The sequence below is a fragment of the Panthera onca genome, chromosome B2, assembly GCF_046562875.1.
Source record: "Panthera onca isolate mPanOnc1 chromosome B2, mPanOnc1 haplotype 2, whole genome shotgun sequence".
NCBI classification, from domain to species: Eukaryota; Metazoa; Chordata; class Mammalia; order Carnivora; family Felidae; genus Panthera; species Panthera onca.
The window spans coordinates 133,128,929-133,141,553 of record NC_138343.1 but is presented as its reverse complement, the minus strand read 5'-3'; the positions used below and the strand labels follow the sequence as shown (position 1 = coordinate 133,141,553).

The 12,625-nt window shown below is 42.4% G+C and overlaps 1 protein-coding gene across 4 annotated transcripts in view; it reads right to left on the bottom strand.

The window, feature by feature from the left end:
- The window catches only part of SASH1 (SAM and SH3 domain containing 1), a 314,865-nt gene that overhangs the window by 107,413 nt on the left and 194,827 nt on the right, over nt 1-12,625 (bottom strand). For all 4 annotated transcript variants that reach the window (XM_078447431.2, XM_078447430.2, XM_078447428.2 and 1 more), the window contains exons 3-4: nt 2,215-2,265; nt 2,038-2,087 (exon numbers count right to left, since the gene is read on the bottom strand). In XM_078447431.2, coding sequence (XP_078303557.2) covers nt 2,038-2,087; nt 2,215-2,265 — 101 coding nt within the window. The remainder of the gene's footprint in view (nt 1-2,037; nt 2,088-2,214; nt 2,266-12,625) is intronic.

Here is a 12,625-nt window from a genome sequence, read left to right as displayed (position 1 = left end):
TCTATGGGCCTGTACTCTATGAGTTCTGTGAGAATGGCCTTGTCCTTAGGAGATAAATGCGGACGTATCGAGGAGTGAGGATCACAGAATTTTTAACTTACCCTCAAATAGTTCTGAAATTACGGTATTATGTAAGTGTGTGTGTGTGTGTGTGTGTGTGTGTGTGTGTGTGTGTCTAGGAGGGAGAAAAAGAGCATGCAACCTGGTAAATCTAAGTAAAAGTTATATGGAAGTTCATTGCACAATTCCTATGACTTTTCTGGAAGTTTAAAAGTTTTCAAAAGTTCTTTAAAGGAAGAAAAAAAGGGTACCATAGTTTCCAAAAAACGTTAATAAGGAAATATAGGACAAAATGGATTAAAACTCCCAAGTTACTTAGAAACACTTCAGTTTAAGTAAAACATTTAAAAGAACAGAAGCAAAATGGCGGTCGTACAGATGGAGAGGCTGAGGCTATCAACAGTGCTGTGTGCTGTGTGTTCGAAATGTTTCGTTAACCTCAGAGAAGGCTGAGAGTCTCTTTCTTGGCCACAAAGCCATGTCGCATTTTACCAAGTGAAGGATATAAACACGGAAAGAATGACTACCCATAATTGAGGGGAAGAATATCCAGCCTAACTTAAGATTGGTACAAATCTGGTGAGTCACTTCCTCTTAGGAGGAAAGGCAAACATGTCTTGTTTCCTGAAGGACTCAGATTCTGAACGAACACCTGAGTTCTCGGCCTGAATCGTGCCAAATAGGTAGCGAAGGAAGTCAGAACCTCCAGTCCATTAACTCCGCGCTGCTGCCCACACTCAACTTCATCTATAGCCATAGTACGTCCAATTTCCGAATCAATGTCGACCCAAATCCCCAAGCTACTTCAGCCTCCACGCTAAGGTGCTAGGGGGTTACATGCAACTAAAGCCAAGGAGATTCGAGTTGATTGCACATCGATCGTCTAACCTTGAGTGGGCAGTGGCCTTGGTTTGCTTTTTGCTCATCACCCCAATGTTCCTCAGTCCTGACTGAACCAAATCTGCTTAGCCTCTCGAGAACCGAAGCGTTGGCAACACAGCCTCCCCCCCCCCCCTTGAAGCTGCCTCTGGCCAGCAGCACACACGTGGACGGATTAGGCGGAGCTGTGCTGTAAAGCACACACACGCTCTCCCAATGTGTGCTTTTCATTCCAGAAATACTTTATTCCTAAACCACTTCTATGCTTCTCTTGGCACAAAACCGTGTAAGTGGCTCTGTGCCAAAGGAAGTGTCTGTATAAAGCTGAGCACTTTCTTAAAATTTCTTTACCTCAGAAGATCACAAATGGAACATTCTAGTGTAATTATGATGGAATAAAGAGGAAAAAGGAAAGGTTATAGAAAACAAAACGAAACAACAAAAAACCCATTTGCTTTGTTTTGGTTTTTTAAAGGTGCCTAAAAGAAATACTGGCAATACGAAATATAACATAGAATTATCTTCCAGGAGACTAAAAATTACAGGGTCCAAGTCAGGACAAAGAGGTAAAAATATTGCCTTCAACAGAAAAGAAAAGTGAGCCTTTGCCGTCTTTGGTCACAGGCATCTATTCTTGTTTTAAGGTCACCCACCACAGCAAGGTGCAGAGAGGGGTTTCCAGTCATTGTTTTTTGGAATATATTGTTTTTTTTTTTTTTTTTTTGTATTGTGCTTCTTTAGGACTTTCCTCCTCTATCAGAAACTAGTATAAAAGAAGAAAACCCACGTTGGTGGACCTAGCTGTCCTTTTCCTTCCTCTATGCTTGTTTCCAGGTATTTATTTAGGGTTCACTCATAAGAAGCAGTGTGAAACCAGTAACTCTTTGCAGAGTCGTTAGGCATCATCGACTAAATTACACAACACACTCTCACCCACCTACACACACACACACACACACACACACACACCCCATGCAAGGAAAATGACATCATGCTCCGTAGCACATACACAACACAGTCGCCCACTTGACTCCCACCAGGATGGACCTCAGAGGCACCTTCTTCCAAATTCCGATCCCGGGCAGGAGGGAAACTTACTTTCTCTCCACTTCTGGTGTTGACACGGTGCTACAGAAGCCAAGCGACTCCTAGGAGAAAAGAGGCACAGCGTGAGCACAGCCAGAGCGGCAGGCTTCATCTGATTTGTACAGAATATCACTTAAAAAAAAAAAAAAGGCAGAAGCAAAAATAGACGATTAAAGTCATTGTGCTTACTTCGATCTGGGACCGCAGCTGAAGTGACGTGGGGCTGGCATCGGGTTTCTCCTAAAAGAGAAACAGATGCTGCTTTAATGAGGCTTCCAAACGTGGCACACACCAGAAAGACAAATCGATGTGTAAGAAGAGATGGGAGCATTTGGGAAATGCTAGGGTGCGGTGGGGGGGGAGATGGTGGAGGTAAACAGATTTTCTGGGAAAACCAAAGCGTTTTGAAAATGAGAACTTTAGAGTCTTAAAATTGAACCGTTTTCCAAACTTCACCGCTTGACTCCACTGGCAGTTTTACTGCAGAAGAAACCAGCACAGTCTAACTGAAGGGCACCGACAGTTACTGGGGAAGTCATTCTCTCGATGTGATTAGACCATCACTGGGACACAATTTACTGAGATCCATTTGTGTTCGGTTTCTTTTTCAGTAATATCGGAGTTGCGGTCCGATGTTAAAATGCTGAATGTGTTCAGAGTATTTCATGACATAGGGCTGGTTGAAAGTGTCTTTACGAAGGTGGAAAGCTAATCTGGTATTATCATGGAGCCCTAGAAATCACCGTGCTCCTATAATACAAATGAGTTGGCCTAGCTGGAAATTCAAAAAAACAACTCTCAGTATCCAGTTAACAGATGAAATAAATGCATGATGTCATCAAAAATCATCAAATCATAAAAAAAGGAATTGAACCATTTTAGAGCTAAAACCATTTTATAGTTAAAATTTCCATTTCCTGGGGCGCCTGGGTGGCTCAGTCAACCATCCGACTCTTGATTTGGGCTCAGGTTATCATCCCAGGGTCATGGGATCGAGCCCCGAGTAGTGCTCACCACGGAGCATGCATAGAGCTTGCTTGCGATTCTCTCTCCCTCTGCTCCTCCCCCTCCCCTGTCCTCCTGTCTCTAAAATAGAAGAAAAAAGAAACACCTCCATTTCCCCTTTGGATGGGAAAAAAAAAGAGGTAAACCTATTACCTGTGACAAAAATAATATATTGAAATAAGCATTGGCAGCAAAATAGGAAAACCACACTATTAAAAGTGTTAGAACATACTATGGGAAAACACGAGCTGTACTAGGAAGCACAGCACAGAGCACCACATCGATATTTTTCACAAATACAGAATAATTCTAAATCTAAACAGGTGCTAAAGTACACGTCCTCATCAAAGTATGGTTCACAGTCCAGAGTGGTCCCCAGCTGAACAAGTCATAAGCAGGACAATAGGCAGTTTTAGAGGAGGAGAGTAATATCACTAATGAGGTTGAAAGACCGGGTTAATTATGAGATTTCCAATAATCTTATTGTGTTCTTAATAATTGTTATAATCTTCAGGATCACACATGTACCGTATGAAAATTATTCTGTTAGTCTCGGCTGACATTCAGGATACGGGAACAGGATCATCTCAAATTAGGAATTGTCACTGCATCTAAATGTTCAATTTATTGAAGTTACCTATTTCATTACTAGCATGATTATAAAAATAGGCCAATATGTCAAAAACTTAGCAATGAAATAAGTAAAACTCAGAGTACATTTATAAATGTGACTAAGGAACAGGAATCCAGTACATAGATCGACTATAAAATGAATGTGCTGAGGTGAGAAATCTGAGAACAGGGTGGTTTGGGACGAGTTGATCAAAAGAGAAAAGTACTTTAACGGACTGGAGACTCACTCACCCTTAGTCCCAGGGCCTGATTTGTTATGAAAAAATACCAGAGTGGTATTAACTCTGGTATAAAACTTCTCTTTGCTTAACATCCTCTTGGCTTTTATTGCCACCTTTGTTCAAAATGGACGGACTTCTATTTCTGTCCCAGACCCGATGCACCATTTTTACAAAGCAATATATGGAAATGTTTGAGTCACATTCCTAGTTCAACCGATAGGACATCAGGCTCAGGTGTTATCAACACGGCAGATAGGTATTTGCGGGTTCCTGGCGCTTAGCGACCAGTCATGATGCCCTGATACCTAACCTCTTAGCATCGCTTAGAGAAATTTACAAACTTAAACAGCAGGAAGTAAGCAAAGGTATAGTTTGCAATTTTTTCGACCTACATTTTCCTGTTCAGAGTCAGTGTGGGAATCTCAGAATGACGACAGGTCTCTATTATTTCCTCTGAAACTTTCTCTAGCGCCTTTAACACCCAACTCCAGCCCATGTCCTTCCATAGCGATCAACGAAAACAATGTCTAATTCAACTCTCCTCCTCTCCTCCATTCTTAACTGTTCTTCAAGCTTGAAGTCTCTACCTCATTAGGTAACAGTCCATGATAGGGAATTACCTGCTTTTATTGCATATTTTTATCTGCATTTTTTCTAACAAATTTTCATTTGTTGAGTGCACCATTTGTTACCCCACATCCTAAACTTAACATTTACGGTACATTATACAAAATGTAGCTTTTCCGGAATACAAAGCAGGTCCTTGTTAACAACCACATTAAATATAAGATGATCAGGAAGTAACATTCTAAATAATTCATCTTCACATGTTGGTTTGTTACATACGGCAGACTGTATTTTAGGGACTTTTTAGGAAACTGGTTGGGGATATAGTTGGATGTAGAATGTACTAAAATTTATTCCTTTAAAATAATGGGCCCAGATAATGTTTTCATGCAGAACATCTGCTTTTTCAGAACAGGAGATGTTAAACACATCTCGTGCAGCGATGTTTCTACTGCTTCCCCTCCCCAAAGCATACTACAAAGTAATGATTTTCAGAGCAAATCTTAATAATCTCAACTCTCGAGGAAAGACTACCATCATCATTACGAGGCATTTCTTAGAGCAAACACACCCTGAAGTAAAAATACGACACAACAGAGAAGCATGTAGTTATCCACTAAGTTTCGACCTATGTGTGATGGGTGGAGACAGAGCGGAATGGAATACTGGCAACCTTCCGTTATTACGGCCCCGATGGATGTCACATGATATCGATGACAAAAGTCCAGAAGAGTAATTACTAATTACTATCACGTATGTGTGAATATTATCAAGTAGTTAAGACATATAGAAGTACATAACAAAAGATACAGCAAACTCTGTGGACCCACCGTCAAACTTGAGAAACGCAACTTTGCAAATAAGAGTGAAAGTTAGCAGGTGTCTGCCATACACCCGCATAAAACACTCGTGGGCAGGGTATGAATCAAGTCTTGTAGCTGTATCAGATACACCCGAAGAAGTGCTGGACATCTTTTATTCTGTTTGCCACTGAAAAAAATCGATTTTTTCTTTAAATGACACGATGTGAAAGTGTGGCAGAATCCGGCAGAAGCAGCACCATCTACGTCTGCAGCAATAAAGGGTGTTGCTTACACAGTAGAGCAGCAGGGAGTCAGATCGAAATGGGGAGAGAAAGGCTCCTTGACGTTCCCCTTCCCAATCTACAGATTAGGTTGCCCTCTTCTCTGCTCCCAGTTCAACCGGTGTAAGGGGCAGGGGGCATGGCTCTAGAGTTCCAGTAGGACAAGACAGTCCTGATGCAGGGGGAAGGTGGGAAGGGGAAGACAGTCCTCATGAGGGTGGAGGGTGGAGTAAGTTGATGCACCTGATTGCCCAGTTGCAAGCTGTTTTATCTGGGGAACAATGGAGGATCCACAGTGTAACTCTTGATTTGTAACTCAATCAGTCATCGTGTTGATGGAAATAGTAAAAATGATGAATAATCCAAACACAGTCCTTGAGTAAACATGTATCTTTTGGACATGTTCTGGAAAGAGAGATCACTGAGAAAGAAGATTCTCCTCAATAACACATGCTGACTGATCCAGTTACCGCTGCTGTGTAACAAATCATCCCAAACTTAAGTCGCATAAGCCCACAAGCATTTTATTACATTCACAGATTCGGAGGGTAAGAATTCAGAAGGGGGAAAGCAGAAAAGCCTTCTCTCTGCACTGTGGTGTCTGGGGACTTGGCTGGAAGGTTCGAAGGGTGGGGGTGACTGGATGGTTGGAGCTGTAATCATTAGGAAGCTTGCTCGCTCACATGTCGGGGGGCTGATGCTGGCTAACAGCTGGGACCTACGCAGGGGCCATCTGCTGGAACAACTATACAGGGGTGCTACACGTAACTGCTTGCCTTCCCCACAGCACAATGTTGGGTTTCAAGAGAAACCAGGCAGACCAAGAGAGCCAGGCAGAAGTTGTATTCCTTTTTCTAACACAGTCTCGTGCAGCAAGTTCTTCTGCTGGAGTTACATGCTCTCCCAGGTGCAAGAGAGTGCACAGCCCCCATCTAAGTGAAGAGTGTCAAAGTCACACGGTAACCTCCCTGGGTTGGGAGGTATCATTATGGCCCCCTTGGGAAATTAGCCTGCCACACTGACTGCCAGGGAGATGGGAGCTCTCCTGACGTTTTTTTTTTTTTTTTTTTTAATTTTTTTTTTTTTTATGTTTATTTATTTTTGAGACCGAGAGAGACAGAGCATGAACGGGGGAGGGTCAGAGAGAGAGGGAGACACAGAATCGGAAGCAGGCTCCAGGCTCTGAGCCATCAGCCCAGAGCCCGACGCGGGGCTCGAACTCACAGACGCGAGATCGTGACCTGAGCTGAAGTCGGACGCTTAACTGACTGAGCCACCCAGGCGCCCCTCTCCTTACATTTTCTAAGTAAGGAATCAGATGAGACATATTTATTCATGACAATGTCCATGAGGATTCTTCTGTGATTTTTAGAATTTCCTCCAGAAGCGCATCTTGGCAATGTATTTCAACCTGAACCTATCACTTGAAGGTTGAACTGTCACAAGGTTTTAGGCTACAATTATGACCTCTCTTGTTTCAACTTGTTATAGTGGGTGCCTGGCTGGCTCAGTGGATAGAGCATGCGACTCTTGATCTTAGGGTCGTGAGTTCAAGCTCCCCGTTGGCATGCAGCCTACTTAAAAAAAAAAAAAAATTGAAAATAAGTGCTAAACTCAACTTATAGAAAATCTTAAATATGCAAAAGTAAAAAGAATGGTACAATGAACTCCCAAATTGCTATTACCCAGCTTCAACAATTATCTACTGATCGTCAATTTTGTATCATCTGTACCTTCACACATGCCTTGGCTCCACCCCAGTTTAATTTCAAGAAAATCCCAGATACCATATGGTGAAATATCAGAATTTTTAATGTTAAGATTTAGTAATCAGGCTTTCTTGAGTCCTGTGACTCAATCTTGAGTAAATGGTCAATTACCAAGAATTTGACTCTTTCCTAGCATTGGAGAACATTTTTTGGTCACTGCAGGGGGAAAAAAAAAAAAAAAAGTATCCAACAAATTTATAGATTCCACTTGAATGTTGCAAAAGAAAATGAATAAATGTAATCAAAATGGAGCGAGGCTAGGGGCGCCTGGGTGGCTCAGTCAAGTGTCTTGACTCTTGATTTCGGATCAGATCATGACCTTCTAGTTCTTGAGTTCAAGACCTGGGTCGGGCTCTGTGCTGACAGTGTGGAGCCTGCTTGAGATTCTCTCACTCCCTATCTCTACCCCCATTCCCGGAGTGTGTGCTTTCTCTCTTGCTCACTCAAGATAAATAAATAAACTTAAAAAAAAAATTGAACACAGCCAAAAAGTTCGTTACAACAGTACTCACTATTGTTTAAGTACAAATATATCCCTAACACTTTTTGAGTGTGATATGCTCATTGACTTTGCACTTGACAAAGTATTATAAGGAGTATTTAGTGCAATATAACTCCACAAGTTAGTCCATGATCCATATAAGCATCGAGAGAGCCACACAACCCTGGTGGCTAAACATGAACCTATAACTATAAGTTAGGGTATTATAACTTAGTCAAATGTTTTAGAAATACATTTTAAAATAAAGTGAATGCATGGAATTTGATCTATGGATTAAAATGCTCATCATTAAGCTACATCTGCAAACCTTAATTAAAAATGACAGATATCAGGGCGCCTAGGTGGCTCAGTCAGTTAAGCGTCCGACTTCAGCTCAGGTCATGATCTCACGGTTCGTGAGTTCGGGCCCCGCGTTGGGTTCTCTGCTGATAGCTCGGAGCCTGGAGCCTGCTTTGGATTCTGTGTCTCCCTCTCTCTCTGCCCCTGCCCTGCTTGCACCCTCTCAAAAAGTGAATAAACATTAAAAAAAAATTTTTTTTAAAAGAATGACAGAAGTTATTAACATCACAAACCCGTAGTCAGTTTGTATGCTACAAATGCTTAAGGAAACCTCCCTAACTTAATGAAGCATTACAGTGGAAACTAAATTATAAATACAGCCCAACATATGCACAAGTATGTATGTATGTGGGCAAGCACAAGGAAAGGTCAGAGGGGACATACACCAAGTGTGAACAGCAGTTACCTACATTTACTATTGTTTTTTTACAAGCATGTAGTCTTGGATTGCCTTCATTATTTTTTCTAATATAAGATCAGCTTCAAAGTACAATCTTCAGAAGCCATATATGTTTTCAAATTATCAACATGTATATGTTCATAAGCATATGAGAAAATATCCCACAGTTTCCTTACATAAAGGGCTACATCTGTAAAGACCACTATTCTTCAACTTTTAACATATTTGTCAAATATATGTTGCCTTTAGATATTTCTAAAGACATAATACAGGTTTCAAAAAATTAAAACTGGCAATAATGTTACTTGTACCCCAACAACTAAACCAAGAAATGAGAAATGTCTCAAGAAATACTGAAATTTAAATTTCTCAAATTAGCTCATATTTGAGAAGACCCATATAGGTCACGCTCTATATTAAAATACCTTCATGAGGTGTTAAAATTTTTGGTAACTAGGTTCACAGATCGCTACGCATGAATTTTCTGATTAATAGTGAAGGTCCATAATGATTTTGGAAATCATCTCACACTGATATTTTGAGGAAAAAGACAAAACTATATAGTTCCATATAGTTTAAAAACGGAATCGTATGATAAAAAGTTACTGCGTAGAGGGGAACCTCACATTTATTTCTTGTCAACTCGGGACAGCTCTGGAAATAGTATCCCCCTCAATGTTTATTATGTCTAGTACAGAAGCAAAAAAAGGAACAAAGTTTCCACATGAAATCAGCAGTTTGCCGAAACCGAAACCAAAATATCTGAACACGCGTGAGTGTTTCCACCTGTGCGTGCGTGTGCACCTGCACGCACAAGCACACCCGCCATCTCCCGGACAGGCTCTGGCTACGCTGTGTAATACACCAGAGTCCAAAAGCCGGTGGGGGCCGATTGAGGTCCTGGAAAACAAGTATCACACCCGCACCCATACTCTCACCACGTTTCCACCTTCTCGGGGAAATCCACACTCCTCCCAGCCCTTATTGCTGCCGGTGCTTGAAGCCAAAAGAACTTTACATCTGGAAAAGCAGGTGGGATAAATCCCTCTCTTACTCCAAGAGCAGAGAGGAAAACCACCAGGCGCCGGTCAGCTCAGCTGAGCGCCAAGGTCTCCTCCTCCATGCTGGGCACAGGAAGGAGCTGGTGGAAAGGCGAGAGACCACCTGCCTGGCAACACTCGACACTCAACACACACCATCACTGATGCGTTCCATTAACGGAGGGAACGCGTTCTCAATTGCTGGGGAAAGTTGCTGCCTGTGATGGATTTTAAAACTCATGTGGCATTTATCCCTTTACAAGAAGACTATGAAGTTGTGGTAGCTCCCAATTGGTCAAGTGGGCTCCCCTCTTGTCTGGCTGACTTCTCCATTCTGGCCGAACAATGCGGTATCTGTTCATTCTAGCACGATGTAAACCTCAGCACTTTCGTGGGAGTTTCCTCACTCCCCAGCAAATCAGCTACCGGGAGCGGTTGCTTCTCCGTTCACAAGGTTTCTTGTGTCCGGCCATGCCATTCCATTCCCAAGGCATCGGCTTCTCTGCAGTCCTTCACCCCACAGACTCCCAGCCACCACTGTTGAGTGGAGGAGAAGGTACTGAGTGGGAGCCAGGAGGACTGAGTTCCGGTCTGGCCCCCACTACAGGAAGACCTTCAGACCTCATTTGTTTGTTTTTTACTTTGGTTTTCCAATGGCAATATAAAGAAATGGACTAGTCGATTATCTTTAGGTCTCTCTTTGACTCCAAGATCCTACTCAGATGAAGCACTGTCCTGCCGATCAAATCACTACTGTCAAATAAATCTTCTTAAAATAGTACTCTGTCCTTGCTATCTAAAGTGAGGTTCGTGCAACATGAGCATTAGAATCACCTGGAAGCTTCTTAAAGGTGGTCTAGGACCCCACCCCAGACCGAAATCAAAATCTATATTTTCCCAAGATCCCTTAGGATCTATATGCTCACTTCAGTTTGAGAAGCACACTGCTGTGTACTCTGTATCCTTTCTCTGTTCCAAAGTCTTTCCAAAATTGTGGAAACATAGAATGGACACGATAAAAATCTCCATTTCTGAATAAGAGGCCCTACTACCAACTGGCCTGATCGAAACCCTCTTCTTCAAGAACGGATGCTGGGTCCACTGGCCTCTGAGTGCGTGCTGTCCCGGTGTTTCACTTTTGCTCATCGTACCTGGGATGTCCCTCTTCTTCCTCTCCATCCTTCCAAGGCATTCTTCAGATCCAAGTCCAAACCCACCTCTTGTAATATCTGCTCTGCCCAGCCTTGCCTTAAATGATATGCCCGAGTTCAGTCCTAACAGGAACCAGCTACACCATTCACTTATTAGCTGTATCTATGCGTAGCAACCTTCTGCTCACTTACCTGTATCTTATTCCCTCAACTAGATTGTAAACGCCTTGTTTAAATTTGGGAGAGAGGGCACATGCAGGGGAGAGGGGCAGAGGGAGAGGAAGAGAATCTTGAGCAGAGTCCATGCCCAACATGCAGCCCAACGCAGGGCTTGATCCCACAACCCTGGGATCATGACCTGAATCTAAATCAAGAGTCAGACGCTCAGCTGACTGAGCCACCCAGGCACCCCTATAAATACCTTCTTAATAGGGATTCATTATACCCACTGACACATACACATGTATTTCATGCTTTGATTTTAGATTTCCTTTGGGGTTGCTTACTGGGGAGCTACACCGGCAAGCAAAAAGTAATCAGACGATGATTTCCCAAAATCTACAACTTAGATCGGTATAAGAACTTAAAAAGAAACTGGTGGGGATGCTTAGCCACTTTTCGGATAAAATCAGTACTGGCTTGTGAGTTCTACCTCCAATTCCTTACCGCTTCACATTTTCATGACTGGTTTCACCCAGATCATTCATACGTGACACAGGAAATGTTAGCCATTTTCTCAGGCACCGATAAGCTCATGGCCTGGCATACGAAATTGCCTCTAATGAGTGCAAGTGAATGGAAAAATACTCCCATCCCCCCACATCAAAGAAGAAAGATTCTAAGGAAAAAAGTTTTCACAGTTGAATGCTATTACACTAACTCCAACCTCAAAACCCATCCATAATGAACAGGTCAGTAAATTTTGAGAAACACTAGTAAGAAAGAAACCAAAAGTGGCAATTTCCACCCGGCCGTTAATATTCTGTGGTAAAATCATTAAATATTCTTGCTGCATTAGTCTATGTTATGCAAGTATTCATTACGTATTTATTGAAACCTTACCATGTTCCCAAAAAAAAAACGACTTAAGATGGCTTACAAAACTTCAGTTCAACTTTACACGACAAAGTGAAAAAACTAATGAAATGATACAGAGTGGGAGGGGGAGGAATCAAGATTATATAGTAAAATTGGTCTAGGAATTTTGTTAGTTAAAAAATACGGACAATGGGATCCTACGCTGGTGATAGACCACACGTTTGGGGCCAAGCTTTTTAGCTGATCGTTTTAGAAACACGATCAGTTACAAGACTGACTTCATCCATACCTTTATGTTTTAAGATACTCACAAGACACAAGGCTATTCCTGAGAGAGAGAGAGAATTTCTCCTCTGGCTTCTGGCAGAGAGGACACGGTATCACGCTGACCAACATCAGGAGCAATGTCCCCGCAGAACTCATCTTGCCCCAAGAGGGCTTGAACCTTTAATGCTAGAGGTAGTCCTGAGATCCCCCAGTGAAAACTGAAGCAGCTTACAAGTCCCAGGGTGTATCCTCCCCCACCTATGGGAAGGAGTCATGAGAGTGCCCAGGGCAGGGGCAGAACTCAGTCTGAGGAGACTGAAGGGTGACCATGCCACCTTGAAGCACGACTGTGGTAAAACACATGGGTCAGTAGAAGTTAGATGAGTTGGTTAAGTTCAGAAAGAATTTGAATCTAAGAGGGTCAGGCTAGGTGCTCTCGTGCCTCACTTCAAACTTCTAGGCTGTCTTAGGAAACAACATCCTAGATCTCGTAGAACTTGAACACTGTTGAGTATATACCATGTACCAAGCGCCCTGCGTAGATTTAGGTGTAGGACCAAACCATACCATGCCAACAGGTCGTT